Raw genomic sequence first — 26280 nt, 5'->3', positions numbered from 1 at the left:
TGGCCAGAGACTACATGATGGTTAAGACCCTGGTCTCTATAGAACCATGTCAGCACCGCTCGCTAAGGATCAAATCAAATGTTTGTTCACCAATGTTTCAGCACCCAAAACTGACCTAAACCTGAGGGCAAGGCAACTTGACCCAACTTGTAGAACTCATCTGGGTCCAGATGAATGCTATCAAAAACATGTAGAAATAAGGGGATGCATGGAAGGGCGACTGAAAAGAGTTTCCCCTACGACAGACACTGAGCCTCTGCTAATCCTTCATTATTACTCCATCATTTGACTGTGTAGTCTGTAGTGCGCCGAAAAATAGCATTGAACTTGTAAATCAGCTATTTTCAGCACACGACACCGGCACGCAACAAAGCATAAATCAGGCTTAAGGTACGGAGGATGAGCTGTCGAAATCCAGCGAGCCGTTCTCCAGTGTCCCGTAGCCATTCATCTTCCTCAGCTTGAGCTGGTCCACCTGCGCCAGGCCCTGGGTCTCGGGGATCGCCTCCTTCTTGGCAAACATGCGGCTGATCTCCACAAACGTCTTGTTCTTGGTTTCGGGGATGACGAGGTGGACATAGATGGCCACGGCAAAGCACACGATGGCAAACACCAGGTAGCAGTATGCACCTGCTGATCTCTGGAGAGATGAAGGGATAGGTGGATGGATGGATGGATGGAGACGGACATAATGGGTAAGTGTGTGTTTATGTATGTGTGGTGTGGTACTGATTGGTGATTGAGTGTGAAGTGACTGATTGAGAGCAGGAAGTTGAAGATTGACAGGTCCAGCCCCTGTCCCCTGCTTCTCATTCGTCAGCTTTGTCCTCGCCTTAGGCTGTGCATCAGAGTCCTCCTCTATAAAGCCTCAGTTGGAGCTTCACTGTATTAGGGGACTGTCAGCTTAACAGCAGCAGAGACTCAATTCAAGTCCTCTCACTCAAACCAAACATGTTTCTGTTTTGATTGAGCGTCCGTACTAGTTAGTTGTTTTTTGTTAACACAGCCGACGCGAATCGCGTATCAATACGTTATCAATTAATCAAACGTCGGGTGCGAATCACGTATCAATACGTTTCAATCACTTTTTTATAGCATACTTTCATTCATCTTTTTACCCACCCGGACAATGAAGAACCATCGCCCTATCATTGCTGCTTAGTCCCGCTCACGTGATCAGAAAAAAAAACCAAAAAAAAAAAAACCCCTCCCCTCCTGAAAACAGGAGGGCGGGCCGCTTTAAGTGTATAAACCAGTGTAAAATGGCTGTGCCCATGCCGATCTAGTCTGTGTGTGAAAAGAATCAAATTTCACCTAACCTCGCCTCACCAGGCTTTCCTCCACCTATTGGCTTTTATACTCGATTCCCCCCTCCCCTCCTGTTTCTCCTGCAGGAGGAGGGCCTTGCGAGATGGGGGCTCATGTCTCGGAAAAAAACATGAACGGAACGCTGTTACGCTGCCTAACACATGATCTGCAGATTCTGCACCAGATCGGCACACATGGACAGATGCATGTTTACTTCTTCATACTGTAGCGACCAAACGATCCCCGAGCCTACAATACTACGAACTAACAAACGAACTACAGTATCGAGAGGGGCCGCCATGACAACAGACAGTCTACCGTTGGTGGATCACGTATCGCCATGCAGAGCCGTCATAATCGGAGATCGCTCAGACGTGTGATTGTAACGCTTTTTTATTCATTATAATTGTAGTGATGGAAGACCGCAATGAACGCGTCGGGGACGTAATCGACCCGGGTGTAATGTATAACGAACTTTTCCGCGTCCTAAACCGTGCATGCCCAGGCATGTTCCCTATACTAGCTTGAAAAACAAAATCAGCTCATGATGACAACGCGTCTCACCGTTATACTATAGTTCTGAACCGAACGGTGGAATGGGACTTTTTATAGCCGTACGATCAAGACTTTTGCTGCCCAATGTGCCCATGACCCCCCCCCCCCCCCCCCCCCAATGTTACTGCGATCAAAACAATGAAAGCAGTGAATCATCATCATCATCTAAAGGATGCAGAGTTATGAAGGTTTATAGTCAGACATTGACAGGCAGATATAACAATAAACACAATAAATATGCTATACATCCTATACACCGAATGAAAGCCCTGAATGTGTACTTTTACGAGGAAAAGAGTAAACATTGATCCCATGTACAGTCTGTCATAAATTGGTTACTGGGTGGATGCACATTGCGCCCACCAGATATAACTGCAGAGAAGACATGGACCCGAACTCAATATTCACAAAATAAGGCCTATAGCGACATATAAATACTATATACCGTATGAAACTCTCTGCTTTCATAAGAAAAAAACTTCTACTGTAGTAATAATAAAAATCACACCCATGTGAAGTGAGTGGTGCAACTCTGTCCCATATTCTGTTCTCTGCTTATTCAATACAGCTCGCTATATACGGACTGAGGCAGAAAGTCATGTAAACCTTTTATTTACAGTTTGGTCTGTAAACTTCTACTGTAATAATAAAAATCACACCCCTGTGAAGTGAGCGTTGCAACTGTTCTGTACTTATTCACTACAGCTCGCTATATACGGACTGAGGCAGAAAGTCATGTAAACCTTTTATTTACAGTTTGGTCTGTAAACTTCTACTGTAATAATAAAAATCACACCCCTGTGAAGTGAGCGGTGCAACTGTTCTCTACAGTTGCACCGCGCAACTGTAGAGAACAGTTGCACCGCTCACTTCACAGGGGTGTGATTTTTATTATTACTACAGTAGAAGTTTTTTTCTTATGAAAGCAGAGAGTCTTCTGTTTCATACGGTATATAGTATTTATATGTCGCTATAGGCCTTATTTTGTGAATATTGAGGAGTTCACGTCCATGTCTTCTCTGAAGTTATCTGGTGGGCACAAGCTGCATTCAATAACCAATTACTGTCTAACTGTACATGGGATCAATGTTTACTCTTTTCCTCGTAAAAGTACACATTCAGGGCTTTCATTCGGTGTATAGGATGTATAGGATATTTATTGGGTTCAATTTTATATCTGCCTGTCAATGTCTCTGACTTTAAACCATCCATAACTCTGCTCGCTGTTCAAGATAACCACTTCCAGGCAAATGCAGGTGTTGCAAAAAGGTCAATATCTCCAGAATGGAACATGGTAAAATCAAAATGTATTTTTTAAATTGAAGTAGACAAGTTCAGCTTTCTTTTGATGTATGCGTGTGATTCTCGCTATAAGAGAACATTTTGCTGTGGGCCCCCGAACAAGGCCTTTGTGCAATGTTAAACGGTAGCAACATCCAAATAGGCCTGTCGAGATCTTGTAGCAATCAAAGTGTTAAAGGTTAGACAACTTCCATTCATATCTTTTTCATATAAATAAATGGATATTCAGTTTTAAATCATTTGTCCTGTTCGTTTATGTTGCGACCTTTACACCCCTAGAGATAAGGGTCGTAACAATGTACATACAGTATGTATAGAAGATGGGAATAGGGGTTTAAGTATGCACAGATGGATGAACGGATAGGTATGGTGTATGACTGATGGATGAACAAGTGGATGGATCATCGGAAGTGGAAGAAAAGTTGGAGGTTTACTCCGGCAACTTCTGTTTGCTTTGCAGTGGTCAATGAAATCCAACACAGCGTCATGAGTCAGGAGGAATTAGTCCATGCACGCTTGCACGGCAAAGAGAGCTCAAAGCAGATGCCATGTTAGTGTAAGTGAAGAAAGAAGCAGCACAATGACCCGAATGGGATGACAGTTGTTGAGGTGAGTCATGGTGGAATAACAGACATGTATGTTGTACCGGTCTCTTATGGTGTGTCTGTCGGTGGCTGATCTCACAATTCACTGGACCGATCAGAGCCACGCTGATACTAGGCCATGGTATTAACCCCCAAAAACGTTTCCACATAGTCAGGCTGATTTGTATATTTTTGGAACACAGTTTGTATAAGACGCAATCTAAGATGATCCTATGGGATTTTCAATGGAGAAAATAACTGACACAGGGGGATAGGGGCCTCTAGCGGCAGTGATGTCAGCAGACTTCGGTTCTCTATAATAGTGAACCCTTTTACTGTGTATTATTAATGTTTATGGCAATATCTGCTATAACATTTCCCTTTGGGAACAACAAAGGTCTGAACTGCATTGAAAGCAATAGTCATGTCAACGCAGGGCAAAGACAATATAAGATACATATTGCGTCCCGCAAAAGACTAGTAAACTCAGCATAGAGTTTGTGTACCAGTCAGGTACACAGTGTAATCATGAGTTTTGATTGAACTGTAACAAATGGATTAAATTAACGTAGAGGATTTGACTGTGTAGTGCTAAAGGAGCCTTTATGTCTGACAAAGGCTGAGTTGGGGTCTGGAAAGTTATTACATGATCCCGTGCAACTTACATCTTTTCTGACTACCTCAAAACAATCATGTGATCTTAGGTGCGTTCCAAAGCGTGGCCCGGACATAGGATTAGGAACCAGTTACCACTGCATGTTGCACTGGCGATGGCCTCTGTTGTTGCGAGGCGACACATTACACTGTTGAAGGCTTGGCGCCTGTATCACAAAGTTGTAATCATTCTTCATCAGCAGATACAAACTTGCCCGCTGTCGGGCAGAAACCTTGTCTTATTTTTTTAATATCATTAAAACAGCTCAGTGGCCTTGTAGTCCGAGTGTCCACCCTGAGACTGGGAGGATGGTGTTCAATCCCAATCCCAAAGACTATAAAAATGGTATTCAATGCCTTCCCTAATTGCCACTCAGTATCTATCAAGGGTTGGGGTAGCCCCTGTGACAGTGTCCTAGCATGATCATACTACATAGCGTCACCTGGATATAGAAACAGAAGATGTGCCTATGAGCCACATGGCTCGGGAACCATTGGTTTCCAAGGCTACTTACTTTACTTACTATTACTATTTTAGCAAAGACGCTATAGCACTGGAAGGCGACAGGATGGAAGCATTGGGAAAAGGAAAGTGGCTCATGCAGGTCTTTCACAGCTCATGATAGCATAGAGACACATGGGAGAGTTCTCACCTGTAGAAAAGGAAACACGAAGCCAACAGCGAAGTTGGACATCCAGTTGAGTGACCCTCCTACGGTGTAGGCTGCCGGTCGGTGGGACTGTTTGAACAGCTCTGCAGTGATTAGGAAGGGAACGCCCGCTGGAACACGAACAAACAGTTAATAGTTACACACCACACGCACGCTTGCACGCACGTTGCACACATGCACGCAAACATGCACACACACACACACTATGAATAAGCCTCACATTATGTTAACCCCAATAATCCTATGGAGGCATAGAACCCATGGCACTATTAGTTATCTTCCATGGGCTTGTATGGAGGAATATAATTTTCCGGAGAGCTTATGGCTGCAATTCATTATTCATACTGATTTGATTATTCATTCTCAGCGGCAGCATTTATCATGTTTTGGACCAATGAGGTGCGAGAAATGGCTAATTAGGTAACGGGTCCTCAAACATACATAGCCAATTGGGTGAAGGCCAGAGCAGTGCGAGGACAGAAGAGTCATACATCATAGCATGCATATTATTACAGGACTATATCTCATATTTGTCTCTCTTATAGGGGATGGATAACCAAATCATCGGGATGTCTGGGTGTGTATAATCAGACAGAATAGAATAACTGGCTGCCTTTAATCACTTTCATCCAGAGACAGTCCCTATTTATTGTCAAAATCTTTAAAACAATTTCAACGTTTTCAAATGAAAAGAAAATAGCATCACTTCATGCTATGCTGCCAGTACATCTGCTATTTTATTTATTTATCTTGAAATAAGTACTGGTTTAGAAGGCATTTGTAGAATCAGTATCGGTTCTTAATGGATTTTAACTGGCTAAAGGGGAACACCATTCAAATTTACAACGCCTACAGTATTCCCCTATAAAAGTAGGCTAGTTCTCAATTGGTGATCATGCGATTAATTAGTTACAAAGCCTTTAATTCATGTTTTTTTTAAACAAGTCCCAGCCCTAATATATATATATATATATATATATATATAAAATCTGGAGCTGCTATAGTATTCATATCTTGAAACATTCAAATGTAGTTGCACCCTCTTTAAGAAATGTCCCATGTATCATCTCCAGAGGGCGCCAGTTCATTACATAAAACCAGTGTGTACATCAGCACAGAGCACACCAGTCCAATGTCTTGGCTGGAAACCCTTTCACTGTCACACAAGTTCATACATTATTATGCAATATGTGCTTAGTTGTCTTGGTTTGTTTCCTCAAGTCTAACTTGATTTAATCAATGGCAAGAACATGTTGAACAGCCAACAGATATAATGATAATATACATACATGCTGTGGAACAGAAAAAGCAATGTCAAACAAACAGTGGAAGAAATGATTCATGCAATCTGTATAAGCAAAATATTATGTAATCAAAAACTTCTCCAAAAGGGCCAAGAAATCCCATGCAGTGATCTGGAAAAGAGCAACCCACCTGGTCCGATACAGAAGCCAGCGATGATTCCCACAACACAGCCCACACTGATGTAGCGCATGAAAGACAGCCGAGACTGCACAGGGAAACACGCACGCACACGCACAAGCGCACACACACACACACACACACACACACACACACACACACACACACACACACACACACACACACACACACACCATGTTAGGACATTCAAACCACACAGGTCAAAGGCTATTTCACTCTTATGGGTCCATTTTGTTACATTTGTAGCCTACACTTAATTGTTAATTGAACACTTGATAGCCAAGTGGATGGTTTACCACATGGGCGCAATGCCTTGATCAATGTCTCTGGTTCAATTCCCGGCCGACCGGACCATTGGCTGAATGTCATTCCCCTATTCTCTCTCTCTCTCTCTCTCTCGCTCTCTCTCTCTTTTCTGATGAATTGAAAATGGTGGACCCATGTAATGCTTTATCATGGTGTCATCCACAGTAACAGTTTTTGTATTGACTTCATTTGAACTGTAGACTACCCATTCTGCATACTGTGGATAAAATGTTCAATCAATCAATCTCTCTCTCTCTCTTGTAAGGATCACACAAGGATCGTCATGGATTGAAATCCCCCATTATTCTTCTGTTGAACTAATCGCTCTCATTTTGAGCGACCTGCCAGCACAGGTGTGTGACTGGCACATGAGCATAGGTCCTGCAACTTTGTTGAGTTTGTGTATGCCCCAAGCAGCAACACTGAACCTGTGGAAAGATGCCACATTTGTCCCTTCAGGAATGGATAAGACCCGTCCGTGCAATGGGGCAAGTGGAAGCTGGTATTCCGTTACGCAGAGTGGCAGCATTATTTGGCCTAAAATATTCTCTATATACATAGTTACATACATTCATGAATCCACTTGCTGACCGGCTGTCGGTATTGAGCAATTTGTTTTATTGGGGTTCATGTGACATTAACATCCTATATAAATAAATATAATAATACATTTCAAAATTTCATTATGCTTTACATGTCAAACTAGGGGGGTTTTATGATTGTGAATCCAATCCAAGCATTAGTTTTGCACAACAGTCCTTGGGCTAAAAACGGTCATAGCTACTTGCCCAAATGTGCCCAAAATGTGCTGACCTCATCACATTTGTCATTACGTAATGACATTTTGTCATTTTTGCCTTATATAGGATGTTAATGGTATACTATGGATGGTCACATATAAACCCCTATTAAAATAATTGCTCAATGCACACACACACACACACACACACACACACACACACACACACACACACACACACACACACACACACACACACACACACACACACACACACACACACCTGTAGAAGGAGTGCCAGTGTGATCCCAGCACAGCAGACTCCCATCATGCTGAAACCTCCGATCATGAGAGGCCTTCTGCCTAACTTCTCTATGGTAAAACACTGGGGAAGAAGAGAGAGAGAGAGAGAGAGAGAGCGAGAGAATTGAGTTAGATGTTAGAGCTTTCACACATCAATAACTAACCTAAGAAGAAAAGAAACTAAAAGAAAAAGATATGGAATAGAAAAGAGAACCACTCAAGACAGCAGAGATCGATAAATCAATCGGTCGAGACTCGACAGACAGACAGACAGACAGACAGACAGACAGACAGACATCAAGAAAGCAAGCAAGCAAGAAAGAAATATAAAGAAATGTAAACTTACCCCAATTAGTCCTGCAACAATTTCTATGGCTCCAGTCCCCACTGTGGTATACTGGATCTCTGGTACTGGGATACCCGCATTCGCAAAGATGTCATTGGTATAAAACCATATCTAAAGTAAAAAAAATAAAATTAAATCACACCAATGTGTGAACTGAGCGGTGCAGAGAGAGGGAGAGAGAGAGAGTGTGTGTGTGTGTGTGTGTGTGTGTGTGTGTGTGTGTGTGTGTGTGTGTGTGTGTGTGTGTGTGTGTGTGTGTGTGTGTCTCAGACAGACATAGAGACATACGGAGAGACATACAGACATACTCACAAAGTCATTCATAGGAGCGGTTGGCACCACGAAAAAAAAACAAAAGAAACATGAGACTGCATAGTGGTGGTAAAGACCCTTGACAGCTGGCCTGGGAATAAATCCAACCAGCACCTTTATTTCATACTGTGTAGTAAGAATGGATCCTTATAGGTACATTTAGTATACTCCCAAAATATAATTATACTAAATTGCTGCATATTCCCCAAAGGGCTTCACTCAACAAACTCTGTCACACCTAGCCAATAAGAGAGAATACCAGGCCTATACAAAAGAGTGCAAGGTCCTGCCATAATATGTCCTGAGCTCAAAAGACTGATTCATTCATTTCATTCTCACTTTCTGGCTTTCCTTCACTCTGACTAGCTCTCTGACTCTCCCTTCTTTCTTTTTCCTTGACTCTCTCTGACTCAACCTCAATCTGATTATCTCTCTCTGACTCTACCTCACTCTAACACACACTCTCTCTCTCTCTCTCTCTCTCTCTCTCTTACACCCGTACAGACTCTCTCTATATTTAGTTAATAGAGTGTAAATACAAATACTGTATTTGGTAGTAAAAACACACAATAGATTTTTGCACAATATTTTTAAAATCAAATTTTCAACTAGTTTTCAACAGTTACTTCATCTCCACACATTATCATATTGAGCCACTGGGTGCGCTCTGTGGAAAGGAGTTGTTCTCTCAGAGCACTACATGCTGAGCATGTTCCCGCCCCAGATCCTTGCCACACAAAACCCACGGCTAAATGTAACCATACTGACAGTGCCTACCTTTAACTAACAACACTAAACCCCTGCCTAAACCTGGGGTTGTCGGGTAGCTCAGCCAGTATGTGCTCATACCTATATAATTCCCTTCCCAAGGTTTGACTCCGACCCCCCTCATGTCTCACATCTCTCCCTTGGTTTCCTGACTCCCTGCACTCAAATTCATCTTTAAAACCATGCCTGAACATAACCAGCTGCAAGGCATAAACATTTTTGATTAGGGCCCACAACCAATCAAATGGAGTACAATGCAGAGGGACCAGCGGCTGAATATCCACCACCTTAAAGTGAAAATAATTGCTATCATTAGTTACAATCTACCAAGCTAGCTTGAGGTTATCACTTCCCATTGACTTGAACAGTAAACGCGAACCATGCTAACAAGAGTTTTTCAGTGGTGTAGCTCAAACACGTTCCCCCCCCTCCACATGACAAGTGCCCAAGGAAGAAATATAATAACACTAAAATTCTAAATGGTGAGGCAAGCCTTTACGACCCGAGGGCTGTGTGGGCACAGGTGGCACTGCCTGGCACAGGTGGCGAAGCACTGCCACAGAGAGGCAGCGGACATGCGCTCGGATTCAATTCAATTCAATTTTGAGGCTTTAGGGGGAGGTAACTGCAACAGACAGGAGGGGTATTAACTGGAGGAAGCAGACGGTGATGTTGAAAAGACCAGGTAGATAAATAAACCAGCAGACACACAAGGCTATGTACGCTAATAAACATACACACACACACGCATGCTCGCACATCGCATATGGTTAAAAAGGCTGACAGGGCTATGTGCACAAATAAACACACAAACATACTTACGCACACACAAACAAACGCATAAACTTGCAACTTCCATGCATGTGCAAATGGGTGTAAAGGCAGAGGGATGTGTGCGCAAATAAAGACGCACGCACGCGCGCACACGCAAACGCACACGCGCACACACGCACACACACACACACACACACACACACACCTTCCTGCCGTGCTCCTGGAGCTGTGCCAAGGTTTGCCACCTGCCACATCTACTTAGGCAGAGGAATCACCTCAGGCAGCATGCCTGTCACCACTATCATTACTACCACAACCTTCATCATCATCTTCGTCATCACCATCACTACTGTCATTACTATCACCATCTTCATCACCAGTGATGGAAAAAGTTAAAAAGTACCAAAACTGCAATACAGAACTACTAAATGTACGTACTTGAGTAAAAGTACAAAAGTATTGACATCAAAATGTACTTAAAGTACAAAAAGTGTAGTCATTATATGCAGAAATAGAGCGGTGCCCGTTAGGCACTGGCCTAACGGTGTATTTATATTAGGATGTCTCATTTAAATTTTAAAATGTCTACAAATATTTTTGAAAATATATCTACAAGCTCACAATGCGTCGCATCGCGACGGATTGTGAGCTTGTAGATCCGCTATTTTCAAATATGGCAGAAATGTGTAGCGCTGAAGTGGTTACTGTATGTTTTGTAATAATAATCAAAATCTACAAAATAACTAGTAACTAAAGTTTTCAAATAAATGTAGTGAAGTAAAAGATCTTGAGATGTAGTGGAGTAGAAGAAAAAGTCCTGGAAATTGGAAACACAACATAACTCAAAATTGTACAGTACTTAAGTAAATGTTTACTTGTTCATCATCCTTATTATAAATGTTCATCATCCTTATTATAATCATTATCAAAACAAATGTCACCCACTCTTACTTGTGCGATGTGACAATAAAGCTGATTCTGATTCTGATCATCCCCATCACCACTGACATTAGTAGTATCACAATCTTCATCCTCATTATCATGTCCATCACTGACTATCACAACCTCAATCATCATCTCCGTCACCAATGTCATCAACATGATCATCTTCATCATCCCACCATCATTACATCACAACTTCGATCATCGTCTTCACAATCTCTGTCACCACCGTCACATCACAACATTCATTGTCATCGAAATTCTCATTATCATGTTCACTGTCACCATTTGTGAGTGACTGCTATCACAACCTTCACCATCATCACCCAGTTATCATCTTCATCATCCCCACCACTCCAGATTGTGTTCGTTTGACATTTGCGGATGGAAAGATACCAAATAATACAGCATAGTTAGTGTATAGTCATCATTAAGATCACATTAGCATGAACCTCACTATCAACGTCATCACTATAGTTGCCACTATCATCAGCATCACCACATCACCATTGTGATCCCCCTCACAGTCACTATCATGATCATCATCATTATCACCACCGTCATGATCTTCATATAATGTCCTCATCATCAGTATCACCACAACCTGTGTCATCACCGCAACTGTCACTGTCATCGCCATCGTGCTCATCAATCGCACCATCGTCACCATCATTACTGTCGCAGCCAGTGTTAGACTCTCTCTCTGCGTCTTCCAGCGATGGGACCTCATTGTTCAGGCAGAGCTAATTAGCAGCTAAAAATACAGCCAAGAGAAGAGTGCCGCTAATGAGTTCAGCTCCGCCGCTTAGACGCTGCACTTTCTGGCCCTCGCACGCCCCGCTAATCGTTTGAATAATTAATGAATCTCCGAGGCGTAATTCAGAGAGGGTATTTGGCTAATCGTATCGGCGTAAAAGATGATGACGCTGTTTTTTTGGGTGGTGGTTTATAATCTCTGGGACCATGCAAGGCTTATAAAACGATGAGGGATCGTTTCGGCCCACTTTCATTTCAGCGTCCTTTTGTCTAATAAGCTAGATCAATCAGATGTGGGGAGGTGGGTAAAATGAGGGTTGGAAAGGGTGGAGTGGGTGGGGTGGGGTGGAGTAAAGGAGGGGGAAGAGGAATAGTATTGGGAAGGGAGGTGGGAAATAAAATATTAGTACTTAGAAATATGCAGGGGAAATTAACAAATGAGAGAAGCAGTGGAAATGAAATGAAATGGAGGCCATAGTACCAAGAGACATGCCTACAGTACATATACAGCAGTGTATTCCACTAGCCTTCATCCTCTTTAACCTGCATGTGGTCACTTCACTGAGCTTAAAGGCCTATTCATAGTCTGGATTTTCAGTGGTGAGGTGACCACCGCTCCGGTGGTGAGCTGACCACCGGAGCTGAAATAACGTTGAGCGGTGGTGAGTAAAAACAGAGAGAAGGGCTGGGTCGGTGGCGGTGGTTTGCTCTTCACCGCGGATCGTGACGTCATGTTATAGTTCGGTGGTCACCTAACCACTGAAAAACCAGACTATGAATAAGCCTTTAGTTTGTAGCGGCTACATACATTTTAGCACTGACCACACCTACTTTGTAAGTAAGCTCAAACAATTAATTTAAAGCAGCTATAACATGAATTTTAAAACAGTTTTTAATATTTAATATCATATTGTCTATGTCCCTCAAACTTATTTCTAATGGTTTGAGCCTCAATCACCACTCTGACATAACCAGTCCATGGCATTTATTTTTTGCTTCTGAAGCTGTTTTAACTGCAGTACCACAATGTCCTGAGGTGGTGGGGGTGCTGATATGAAACTTATTTAATATTTGAGTGATTATAATACTGATGCTAGATAAACACAGGCTTGTTTCCATTCCATGCCAGCTTGGAAAATCAGCGGACATTGTAAACAAAGTGGAAATGCAAATTTGTAATAACTGAAGACGGAGGAGAGGGAGGAATTATACAAAGTAGGGTGACATTGATGACATGATTGACATCACAAACACGACCAAATCAGTTGAGCTGTTCCTGAGAACAATTTCCATAAAAGCCCCTATATGATGAGAGATCCTGATTGTTCAAAATTTGTGGGGATAGAAAATACACAGGGGAGCTCAAAAAACACCAAAAAAATGTAAACAGTTGAATTTTATGTTATAGGTCCTTTAAAGGGAAACAGTTGAGCTGTTGATGTACATTTCAGTTCAATGTTGATGATTACCATCAGATAGTCTCTAGAAATCATAACACAAATTGACAGATTGATGTCTATTTCAGCCTTTCTACTACAATTCCCATAATACCCATTGAGCCTATCTTACCATGAATATATAGTGAACAATGTCATGGCCACAAAAACAGTACATATCAGTGTAACATAACTTACAGCATCGATGCCGGACAGTTGCATGCCAATGTTGATGAGCACCACACTTAGCACCTGCATGCGGACTGAGTCGTCTAACAATAGTCGCCATACCGACACCGTCTCCACTGACGACAAGGAACGCTGCTCCTCCTGCATCTCCTCGATCTCTGCCTGTATATTAACCTTGTGTCTGTACCACTTTAGAGCTGAAAGTTCAAAGAGAGAGAGAGAGAGATAGAGAGGAGGAAGGAGTACATGTGAACAATTGAAATTAATTCACTTTAACCTGACTTTAGCCTCTCGCACAGCCAGACGATCAGGGATATCCGTGTAAAACTGTAAGGAAAGGAAACAAATTGTAATAAAATAAATAATAACATCACAGCACCAATGCGAAGACGTTAGAGGGAGAGATACAATGTTACAAAAGGTCCTGTGCGGCTTCAGAGAGAGACAGAGGGAAGAGAGCGAGCGAGCGAGCGAGAGGGAGAGAGAGAGAGAGAGAGAGAGAGAGAGAGAGAGAAATGTTCCTGTCAGCTAATTCTTCAGTAACAGAAGTGGAAAGGATGGCAATAAAGCAATTCATATTTTAATGACATCTAACAATGCAGCCTTATTTGGAGAGGGCCCCTGAAGCGTTTGAGTGTCCTGAACTCAACTGACCTGTAATTGTGGCATGTATGTTGTGTTTCTCTATCAGAAGGTACCGTGGGCTCTCTGGGAACCATGGCAACAGCATCAATTGGATGAAGGTAGGCACCACCACAAGGGACAGGAACAGGGGCCAGTGCTCTTCCTGTGAACATGACAAAACAGTCATAATACGTACAAACATGCAGGTGGTTGGTTCAATGATAAAAGCACCAGTGCATCAGTGTCACGTGCCAAAAATAGCCCATCTACAAGCTCACAACACGTTGAGCTGCGACATAGATCTGCTATTTATGATGTGCAGCTAGCTACACTATAAGTATAAATAAAGCATAACTCCAATGTATGTGTGGATCACTGTATGAACACTACTAAGATGAGGAGGTCCATATGCTGCATTGATTATTTGATTGAATAGCCTACTTTATTAACAGTTAGCACTAGTTAACAGCACTATGGCTTGTTTCCATTGGGGTCCTGTGTATTCAATTCATTGAAGATGGTATGGTATGCGGTCAGGCTTAGGCTTGGCTCAGGGAAGAGGTAGCCTGGGGTCCACCTATGCTTTCTATGGCATAGGCAGCTCCCAGCAGCCTGCCGGGAGAATCTAGACACAGCTGCGCGACATGAGACTAATTAATTAGAGCGACAGAGAGAGAGGAGTGTGTGTTTGTACGTGTGTGCGTCAATTTAACAAAGGTGCAGACGATCAGAAATCAGCAGAGAGTGATCAACATTTGCGCTACTCTATGCCGAATTGAAGTGGACTCGAACCCAGACTTTCTTTTTCTCCCTGGAAATAAAAACGTCTGGGTTTCCGAGGCTAGGGAAGAGGGCGCCCCTGCCATGCATAGTCCACCATGGCACCGTTGGAGGTGCGACAAAGAAAGCAGGAAGACCATCCTTCTGTATGAAATAATGGTGCTCATAACCTATTATAATATACAATCAAAAACCATCATGTCTTTTACTTTAACAAAGCAGCGATTGTGATATTCTGTTTCACATCTTAAAAAAGTCCATTATTTATTATGATCTAGGGTAATACATTGAAAGATCATTCTCCGGTTCATATAACAAGCTTTGTGTGGAGGACCGTGAAAACCAAAAAAATGTAGTCATTCTTGTAATTGCTGGCAGCATGACCCGGTATGGGGTATAAATTAAAGGACCACTTCACCACTTTTCAACCTATCTTCAAATAATAGGTCTAATAATCATGATAAAATGCCACCATTTTTTTCTACTCAGTCTGTGTCTCATAGGAGGGCTGTGGGCAGTCCACAAACCCGTCCACCAGTGACATCATCATTAGGCAGATTTCTTTTTCAACATCGGCTCAGAAGCTTTCACCTCCCCCATTATCTAAAAAAGTCCTTGTTATCTATACACATGCACATATTTTTCAGTTGTTCAAAACTCAAAAACACATTTCCAACCATGGCAGTACTGAAAGAGGAAAAGCCATACCGAGCCCATCGCCTGAAAGTTTGATCATACACACCAGGCTTAAAATCTGGATCGTAAGCGGGCCACCTCAACACCCTGATTGTCCTCTCCATTCTGAACTGTTTCACGACTTTGAACCAGATATTTAAAGTAAATATTGTGAATGGGTCTAAAATATCATAGTAGGACTTAGCCTGTTCTTTATTCCCAATTAAAGGCAGATTTTATTTTAAACAAGTTTTTTTTACAAGAATGTTTAGATTTGTATTATCGTGAGAACGATGGCTTTCATTTTCACATTGCAACTTTTCAGGACTAGAACGCCTGCAGTTTCTATTAGCCTGGATTCCCCATCGATGATGTCACTGGTGGACGGGTTTCTGAAATGCCCACAGCCCTCCTATGAGACACAGACTGAGTAGAAAAAAATGGTGCCATTTTATCATGATTATTAGTGAGGACCTATTATATGAAGCTGGGTTGAAAAGTGGTGAAGTGGTCCTTTAAGCATTTCGGGGGATCTATAGCTTGATCGCTAAGGAGAGTCGACCTTGCAAATCCTAAACTGTGTTGCTTCTTTGTCACTGGCCTCGCTAATACAGACTAATTTTAGAAGTGGGGTTGGACTACCTTTCCCAGGAGCTCATGGAGACCAAGGATCTGGGCAGCAAACACGCCAACACAGATGAAGATACTGGGCATGAGACCCAGGAATCCTCGAAGGTTTTTAGGTGCTATCTCCCCAAGGTACATCGGCACCACACTGAGTGAAATACCTGGACAACAAAGCGAAGAAAAATGTTCTTTGTTTTGTACAAAATATAATAATGTTCTTCAATAAAGCTTCTAGGGATTACAAAACGTATATTGACAGACAATACCTGGTTGCAACCAAAATAAATTATCACATGATTCTATGTATTTGTGCATTTATGCTTTGATGTGTCGTGTGTGTGTGTGTGTGTGTGTGTGTGTGTGTGTGTGTGTGTGTGTGTGTGTGTGTGTGTGTGTGTGTGTGTGTGTGTGTGTGCGTGTGTGTGTGTGTGTGTGTACCTGAGTGAATGCCTGTTACGAAGCGGCCAAAGATGATCATCTCAGGAGAACCACAGATTCTACTGAAGCCCATTAGCGTTCCAGCGATGAACACCAGCACTGTTGTATTCACTATAGTGCCTTTTCTGGACACAACATGCACACACACACACACACACACACACACACACACACACACACACACACACACACACACACACACACACACACACACACACACACACACACACACACACACACACACACACACACACACACACACACACACACACACACACACACACACACACACACACACACACACACACACACACAAAATCAGTCAAACTCCACCTGCTGTATTTGCAAGGAAATGTGTACCCCAATTGAACAAATACATGTACACAAACACACAACAATTGCACGTGCACAAACACATACTGTTTGACACTAAAAATGTGCATAAAATCTGTGGATTATAAAAAACACAAGGACATCTCCAGTATATCGGTCAGAGGAGAGGAGAGGACAAACAGTAGTAAACTAATCCCCACAACACCCACACATACAAGAACACACCCACTAAAATACACACGGCCAAAATGATAGGCATGCACGTATAGACCCACATGAGTCCTGATTAGCTGTAAAATGCTAACATCGAGTCATGCGGGGTGGTGGCAGGCATAAACTGTGATTAGCCATAAAACACACTGCGGCGCGGCAGAAGCCATCAAGCCCGTAAATGGGATTGTAAATCGTTTGCTTTTCATTTGCATGTAAATGTCCAGCGAGGTTCCCATCAACAGACACGAGACGGACAGTGCTGCATTAATCCGAGCGCCAGATAGGACTACAAAAGAACTTTTTTGTTGTTGTGTTGTCTTTTTTGGCGTACTTGGAAGTGTTGTACACTGTTCAAGGGCAGATACAGACGAGGCTAGTGCGCTTTGAAGGGCGCTACGCACAAGGGAATGGGGGTGGGGGCGCTATCACTAAGGTCAGAGAGCAGAGAGGGGTGATTGATAGAATAGCGCTGGGGAGTTATCTTTCGTGCCAGCATAGGTTAGTGTGTGCGTGTATGTGTGTGTGTGTGTGTGTGTGTGTATGTGTGTGTGTGTGTGTGTGTGTGTGTGTGTGTGTGTGTGTGCGCGCGCGCGTCAACATGTGTCCCCATCAGTGTCCAACTCTCCCTTGCTTTCACCCATGCTGTATATACAGTATGGAACACTTGGCCACACTTCACATCAATTCCAAACGCTTCTGTTGTGACCTAAATGCTGTGAATGTGTTTGTTTTTTGCCATCTCTGTGTGCCAGGCAGGATCTGGTGGCAGTGCCCACAATTCCAGATGCTGCCAAGTGTCTCCTTGGCCGGTACAGCCAACTGGCCAACATCCACCCATACGGCCAGACGGTCCAGGGAGTATTGAGGTAAGGGTGCCAGTAGGACAGAGCAGAGCCCACATACAACCACAACTCAGAGGTCAGTAAAGGACACCTCGTTCCCAGCTGTTGTCAAACTCCATGCATCGTTTCATGTGGGTCTTCCAGCAGTTTCACGCTTGCAGCAGTTTCACACACACACACTGTGTGTGTGTGTGTGTGTGTGTGTGTGTGTGTGTGTGTGTGTGGGCAATATTGACCAAAAAATAGTACAGTATATTGATATTGTGATGATAATATTGTATTGCATCAATAATAAAAAAAATTATGTTTGTATTTGTATTTAAATAATTCAACCTAGGGTGCTTGGGTTGCACAGTGGTAAAGTATCTGCCCACATTATGCAAAGATCTTCATCTCCTGGAACCGTTACCCTGTTTGCGACCTAGCCCTGCTCCAACACAGCTGATTTGTATTTTTTTTAAACTGAACATTGGACTGAAATCAGCTGTGGCAACTGAGAATTTTAATCCATGCAAGCGTGTCTCACCTGCCAAAGCGCGTGACCAGCAAGCCCACCATGAGAGACCCCAGCAGCCCGCCGATGGCGAACACGGACACGGTCAGGGAGTACATGAGGGTCAGGGCCTCACCGGTCAGAGCTGTACCATTCCTACGGACAACCGTCCTGTTGTAAAAGTCCTTAATGTACTGATGGAAGGAAGGAAGGAAAGCAAGGAGTTTAGAGTTTGTTCATTTGTGCATCATTTAAAGTCCAAAAACGACTAATAATATACAGTGCAGGAAGAGGCAGAAAACCCAGTCGGCGTATATGTAGCCTCCCACCAAATAACGTTAAAATGACACAAAACTAAAAAATAACTCATAATTAACATACGGTAAACTGAACAGTGCGCCACACGGAGCACATATCTCCGCCATGCCAGGTTGCCTATTCAGGCCTGTGTCAGTTGCAGATGCAGCCGCCAAGACATGAGGAAACACACACGCAAAGCAGAAAATGATTGATTGAACAATCGATAAGCGTGTTCACTGTTCAGGTACACTACAACAATTATGAAAAACACAAGGAGGGTATAATCTGGGCTAGAGGGGTATATTCTGGGCTAGCCAACCAGAATTTACCCAGGGGAATACACCCTGGGCTAAAACAGGCTAGCCCACTTTAACCCTGGTTATAGTTTGGCCAGGTTAGTGCTTGGGTGAAACAGTCTGGCAAGGTTATTGCACTCACTCACTCAGCTGTCCATGGTGCTGAAAGTGCACATAATGCATTGTGCACACTTCTGGGGTTATTTTCACATCTACTGTGGCTTTTGTCTGCACCCCAATTGCACCCCATTGCTTCAATATTTGGATATTTTAATAATTTATCAACCCCCTGTGTTATGCAAGGCCATTCAAAATCAAGCTCTATGTTAGATTGTAACCACACATCTGACTGATATGTGCTTCAAATGACAAGAAGGTTTGGGAGTGTTAGAGATGCATTACTTGAATTGAACATGGTGGACCCTGTTGTAAACAAGTGTAATGCTTAATTGGGTCGTCCACTCACAGTTAACAGCCTTTGTATTGAGTTTGTGCTTGAAATGTACTGTAATTCTGCAAACTGTTAATAAAATTTTCAATCAATCAATCAAAACCTATGATGTAGTATGACTCCAAATGTAGGCAAGGTTTCAGCTGATATTAACATTTAAAAAAGTATAAAGCATTTGTGAAAGAATATGTGTCCTCTGTGGCCTCTGGCAGTGTGCACAAGATATTTGGCACTGATCGACCATTCAAGATAAGCCCCACACAAGATACACAGACAGACCCTCTCCTAGACAGCTCGCCTCCTGCAGCCATGCCATGGAAGGTCCCAAGCTTTACAAAATGTGCCAAAGCATGAATTTGATAGATTTTTGTAACGCATTTGAAAACAAAATCCCAATTTATAGGGCTGTCACGATTACAAATAGCTTATTACAATAATAACGATTAATTGCCACATAATTGCGATTAACGATTTAATTGTGTTTTTGGCATTGAGCATTGAAACATACATGAATACAATTTTCATTTCTGTTTGGCTTTTAGGCTTTGTAAACAAAAGGTGCAATGGGCAGATACGACAAATGACTTAGATATATCTAATAACTTTATACTATATATGAATAGTTGAAATAGCAGGTCTACAAGCTTGTAGATGGGCTATTTCCACTATTTCTAAAAATCCAACATGGAAATGATTATGACAATTATGCAAAAATAATTGCGATTATCTGAAAACAATTGTGATCAGACGATTATGTAATAATTGTGACAGGCCTACCAATTCATATATAGATGTATATTATGTAGTATAATATGTTTTATTTCACATGCAGGTCTAATCTCATTCCCAGGCAACCTCTTTATTCGTTTTTTCTTTTTTACTTCAAACTCCTAATCGATTTACCACGAGCTGGCATGAGACTATCAGAACCTGTTCATCCCACCATTCAGGATGGGGATGGGGTCATGTGACAGGAAGACTGCCAGACATATTTGACCTGTCGGGTTATGCACATGACAGGCTTCCAGCAGCCAAAAAGTTAAGTGTGACAAATGCTGTGGTCTGTTTCTCCCTCTCTCCCTCTCTCCCTCTGGGTGTGTGTGTGTGTGTGTGTGTGTGTGTGTGTGCTCGTGCACGCGCGCATGGTTTCTACACAGTTACAGTTACCATTGGATACAGGTAATTAGTTTCACTTTTTACCAACAATGATGGGGTCTAAATGTGAAGAAATCAATGAAATCCCTGTTTTTAGTTGATATTGAGGTCTCCTCATAGTGAAAGCATCTAACAGATTAGGTCAGTAGTAAGTACTAAGAGAAGCCTTATTATATGGTTCTGCAAATCTGCAAATCAAGTGACAACAAGTGACAGACGTATAAATAGCAACAGATTCTGTGGCGTCATTAGGTCACATTGTGGCACTGTCTAATTACGCTGTAATTACAAAACAATGGAGCTTCACTAAAATAAGATTTTTTTTTCTGTTTATTGAATAGCACTTAATGACATTCAACAGTATAGTCAACATTCTTTTTTTTTTTTACATTTCTGTGCCTTATTTTTTTATAAATCCCCAGCTTGACCTCCCCCCACCCCTTTTAGATTTTTTTTTCTGTACTGTGCTTTTATCTTACTGTACACATACATACATACATACATACATACATACATACATACATACATACATACATACATACATACATACATACATATGCACTCTTTTTATATGTTATTTTCGTTTTTATTAGTTGTATATGAGTGCATGCGCATTCGTGTATACACAAACATACACGTGTATGTATACCCATTTTCACCCAAGCACCTAGTTAATGATAATGTTTTAGATAATAGTGTGGGTTTCTACGTATCTTATAAAGGGGAACCAGGTTGTGTCGAATTTCTCCCGGCCTCCGGTAACAGCTCATCTGATCTTTTCTAACTTCAATGAAAACATCACTTCCTTGATCCATTGTTTAAACTTTAAAGGAGGGGGGTTTATTCACTTTCCAGTTTAACAGAATGAGACGACGAGCCAAAAGTAAAGGCGAACGCTTTCTTGTGATGCACAGATAATCCTTCCTCTGTCTTTACCACTCCAAATATGGCCCTAATAGGGTTAGGTTCAAATTGTTTCCCACAAATGGCTGAAAACGTGGAGAAGATCTGATTCCAGATGTTACAGATTTATAGCATTTAGCAAGGTGTGCTAGCAATGGACAGTGTGGACCGTACACTGTAGGGTCATTTTCTCTGGGCCAAGACACATTCCTTGACATTAAGGCAAGTCGTGTAGGTCATTCAGTTAACATTCCTTACAACAACCAGGCCTTCACAGAGCTCTCTCTCGCTCACGCACACGCACACGCACACGAGCACACGCACGCACGCACACACGCACACACACACACACACACACACACACACACACACACACACACACACACACACACACACACACACACACACAGTCCAAGTGTAGATTGCAACGCACCAGCAACAATAGGGATATTAACAGACAGACATGGAGGGCAAACGGGGTAAAGTTTGACCATATAGAATAATTGTAGATCTAAGCATGGTATATTGTTTTGCATGTATTTTGAAGTGTCTGGTCAGTATTTTCTATACAGTAACACTAACAGTACAGTGGGTAATCCAGTCAACTTTACTGTGTGTGTGTGTGTGTGTGTGTGTGTGTGTGTGTGTGTGTGTGTGTGTGTGTGTGTGTGTGTGTGTGTGTGTGTGTGTGTGTATGTATGTATGTATGTATGTATATTTACTGTCCGTTCTGTCAAAAGTAGACCTAATCACAGCTCACGCCATGTATGGGGACATGGACATGGAGGAATGCAGCATGAACAGTGTTGAGACTAAAGCGTCATACCCAGGCAGGATCACATCTAGGACATGTGATGTGGTTAAGGTTATAGAGTAAGGATATGGGGAGACATTCAATTCACTAGCCTGTAGGTCTGGAACACGTGAAACCTTTAATGCAAGCCATGCAGGCCACGAAAGTGAAACCACGCACTGAGTGAAACTCAGCAGCTGCAAGTTGTATCGTTGACTAGTGGTCATTATTTTCATTTAGCTAAAGGAAACATAGACTGTCGGGATCCGCACGTAATTCCGACGGAGCATTAGTCCGACGTGCGTCCCACATGTCGGACATGCACCACTCCCGTTCTTGTGGTTATGTTAGGGTTTGGTTAGGGTTTGAGGTAGGTCGTTTGTCGGACCAATGACTAGTCTGAACTAAGTACTGCACACCTTGTTTTAGACTATTGGTCAGACCAGTCCGACATCGACAACCCTAACCTAAACATAACCGCAAGCACAGGAGCAGCGCAGTTCAAGCGGTAGTCCGACCATTGTTTCCGCATGTCGGTCTGTTGGCAGGTCTAATCTTAGTACGCATCCCGTCGGGGCTGGCTGTGGCTCAGGAGGTAGAGCAGGTCGTCCAATGATCCGTGGGTCAACGGCTCGAATCCCGGCTCCTGCTGTCCGCGTGTCGAAGAGTTTGATTCCTCAGGCAAGACACTGAACCCCACATTGCCTCCAGTGGTTGCCACCGTTGGTGTGTGAATGTGGGAAGTGAGGACACTGGCGTTGACTGTTCGCCGCTTCACCTCCGAATGCATGAATGAATGGATCATTGTAAGGCGCTTTGAGTAGGCACAGAGTGCATAGAAAAGCGCTATAACATTATTATTAATATTAATACTATTATAAGGAAACAATCTGTCCATAAGCCACTGCATTGTGATTTAAGCAGCTTTGTTCACAAACCGCACACATAAGAACTTACAATCATCAGCTATAGATAGCAACTTCTAAAAGCAAATAGCAAAATAAGAGTCAGATATGATCAGTTTACTCCATGAAAGTATGTGAGAGAACGAGAGAGAGAGAGAGCACTCCTTACTGGAACAGACAAGGCATCGCAATGCACCTTACAAAATTCCAGCTGTTTCAGTGTGCATGAGTGCATGAAGTCAAGTGCAGGGGTTGGTGAATGTCTATGTGTGTGTGTGTGTGTGTGTGTGTGTGTGTGTGTGTGTGTGTGTGTGTTTTCGTTCTTACTATAGCAGGGGAGTTGACCACCGCAAGGTTATATCCATAGAGCATGGAGCTTCCAAAGGAAGTTAGAAATGCCACTGCCAGCAGAGAGGTAGTCAGGTTCTATGGAGAAAGTGAAAGAGTGAGAGAGAGATAATTAGAGTGACTTTAGCGTGTTTTGGTTATGGTCAAGGTCAACATTATTTTTATCTTATTATTTTTGTTTTATTATATCAGGAGCAAGCCATTTTCTTTTTTTTTTAGTTCCATCACTGAACTTCTGTCACAATGTTGTCAATGTCCTGGGCACCAGACTGCACTCATTATGAAATTCAAGGTATTTAGTGCAATAACTTTCAGAAATTCAGAGCACAGGGAGATCTCAGTCTGCACAGTAAAATCATTAGTGGCAATTTCACTAGAGTGTACACATCTACCCTTACACTCTCATGTTAAATTAGCACTGAGGATTGTACCTTGTGAACACTGCTGAAGGTGCTTGTCCAAGCATTTGAACATTTCCAACAATGGCTAAAAACATGGTTATGGCTAAATGAAGAAATGATGGCTTGTTTGTGATAGAATACCATTATTAATCACATAGATATTTTCACACGGGTATATTATAGAAACATTACACTGTGTGAAGTACTAGACTAGATAACCTGTTAATTGTTGGCAAATACTGTGCATGAAAGCTAATGTGTTTCTTGACACTGACTAAGGCCAATATGGGTTCTTAAACAAACAAATCATTAACAACATAATACTGTTTGTAAGGGAATCCACTGGTACAGTAACTCACTTCCAGTTGTGAGCACTACAAATACTAAAAAAGACTCTATATGGTACATAAACAAGCAACTTGCAAGACTCTTGTGGCTTGCCCAAGGATGAACCGATACAAGGCCCTTGACATAGCCTACTGGTATACAGTAGGTGTGGAATTGAACCTGCAGCCTTAGAGGTACAGGCTGGTATTTCCAACCTTTCGGCTTCCACATAACTTTTCATAGTATACCATATTTGCATAGATTCTTGCATCATAAATATATTTAAGAGCACAATTCCTATTTTTAAACAGTGGATATCTCAGCATAGAATGACTTCCAGAGTGAAAACCTTAGGCTATTTGTCCTTAAAATATGTTGTTAACATAATCAGTCTTGGTTGTGACCACATTGAAGCACATGCCAGGAAGGGCACACCCCTTTTCTAAATAAGCCAAATTACAATTATGTCCCCCCACAAAGTGATTGTGTGCATGTACAGTATGTGTACTGTACACACACACACACACACACACACAAAACAGATGGATCAGGAGTGGGACTGAACACCATTACACAGTCTTATTAGGCCAGGTCGTTCAAACAACCACATTAGATTTGGTGTAAACCTAAACAGGCTATAGGCTAGTGCCACTAGGAATGCAAGAAGGAAGGAATGCGTGTAAGGAGGTCTATACAGCATATCAAGGTCAGATGGTAGATTGTTACCAGGCTATAGCATTAGGGTAGCTCTGGTCCATAAACTTAAGGAAGTCGGTTATGGACCAGAGTATTTAGCATTTAATTGGGATTCACCAATAACTGACCCATCAATGATTAGCCATGTCAATAACCAGGTAAGATTAAGATTCAGTCCCTCCCCCCATTATGACAATAAATATTAGCCATGGTCATACACTATTGGCCCAAGTGGTATATTTCTTCAATTCAATATTAGATTGTAAAGTGTTTGTCACTGGTCCTTGCCTACACAGTAGTATGTGCATAATTAATTTGTGGAATCTTCAACAGCTAATTGGTAAACGAGTGCTACCAGTGCTCTGATAAGATTTACTGTACACGGTTGTCCCCCTTTATAACAATCACACAGTGAATAAGTAAGTTGGTCTTTTCTTTTCTGGTTGAGACCAATATTCTCTTAACACAAACCATAGGCATGGATTTCACCTGGGTCAATTCAGGGGACTTAACCCAAACTTAATTTGATGGCTAAGTGGTCAGATGCAGTCACTTATGTTTCCACGCACACGTGAGAAAAGCTGTGCAGACATTGTCTTGTGACATAAGCCTGTGATCTGTTGGTATCTACTATCATAATGTCTCCAAATTGGGCTATTAATGTCAAATAATAAGTCTATGGACTGTTAGACTATACACAGGCCTTTTGAAAACACTAATCTTAAGGCACTTTATTTCCCTTTCACCAGAGTAGATTCTCCATTATTCTATTCTATTGCAACAGACTGCTTGAGAAAGAAAGAAACCAGTACAGTATGATGCCAAAAAAATAAGTTTAAACAGGACTCATACAGGCCTAGTAAAATGTATATACCGTGCCTAGATGTGCTGTTTCATAAAAAAATGAACTCATTGCAACTTACCGACGACATTTTCCCCGACGACGATATTAAAACTTCTTCAGCCATTTATGAATCAGAAATTCCAGGCTGCTTTTAAAGCGGGCCGGTAACCGTAAAAAGTCGACACTAGTCCTCTCTTGAAGCTGGCGGCATCACAGACAAAATCATGTTGAAACAGGCGTGGTCATGGCTTCATTATCTGTGGAGAAAAGAGGATGAACCGAGCCACAAGTTACAGAAGTTGGACCTGTTTAATTTACAGCGTGTCGGGCCTCTCCTTCGCCGGCCAGTGGTGCCCTGGTCCTGCCAACAAGCACAGACAGTGTCATCACATGATGGAAAGCAACGTGATCTCCTGGAGAAAGACTGCTGAAATCAATTAGCTAAGTG

General features: G+C 42.3%; 1 protein-coding gene across 1 annotated transcript; it reads right to left on the bottom strand.

Annotated features, from left to right (window-relative positions):
- Window positions 1-385: 385 nt before the first annotated feature.
- Window positions 386-25956, bottom strand: LOC306931365 (solute carrier family 2, facilitated glucose transporter member 5-like; the record flags this gene model as incomplete). Its single annotated transcript, XM_079512740.1, has 12 exons — window positions 386-640; window positions 5057-5184; window positions 6509-6584; window positions 7846-7947; window positions 8212-8322; window positions 13398-13585; window positions 14043-14175; window positions 16110-16255; window positions 16533-16657; window positions 18447-18607; window positions 23544-23642; window positions 25912-25956. The coding sequence occupies 12 exons, from the start codon at window positions 25954-25956 to the stop codon at window positions 386-388; spliced, it is 1569 nt and encodes a 522-aa protein (XP_079368866.1).
- Between the last annotated feature and the right edge of the window lie 324 nt (window positions 25957-26280).

The sequence above is a fragment of the Electrona antarctica genome, assembly GCF_951216825.1.
Source record: "Electrona antarctica genome assembly, chromosome: 10".
NCBI lineage: Eukaryota > Metazoa > Chordata > Actinopteri > Myctophiformes > Myctophidae > Electrona > Electrona antarctica.
This window is presented reverse-complemented; position numbering and strand designations above follow the sequence as displayed.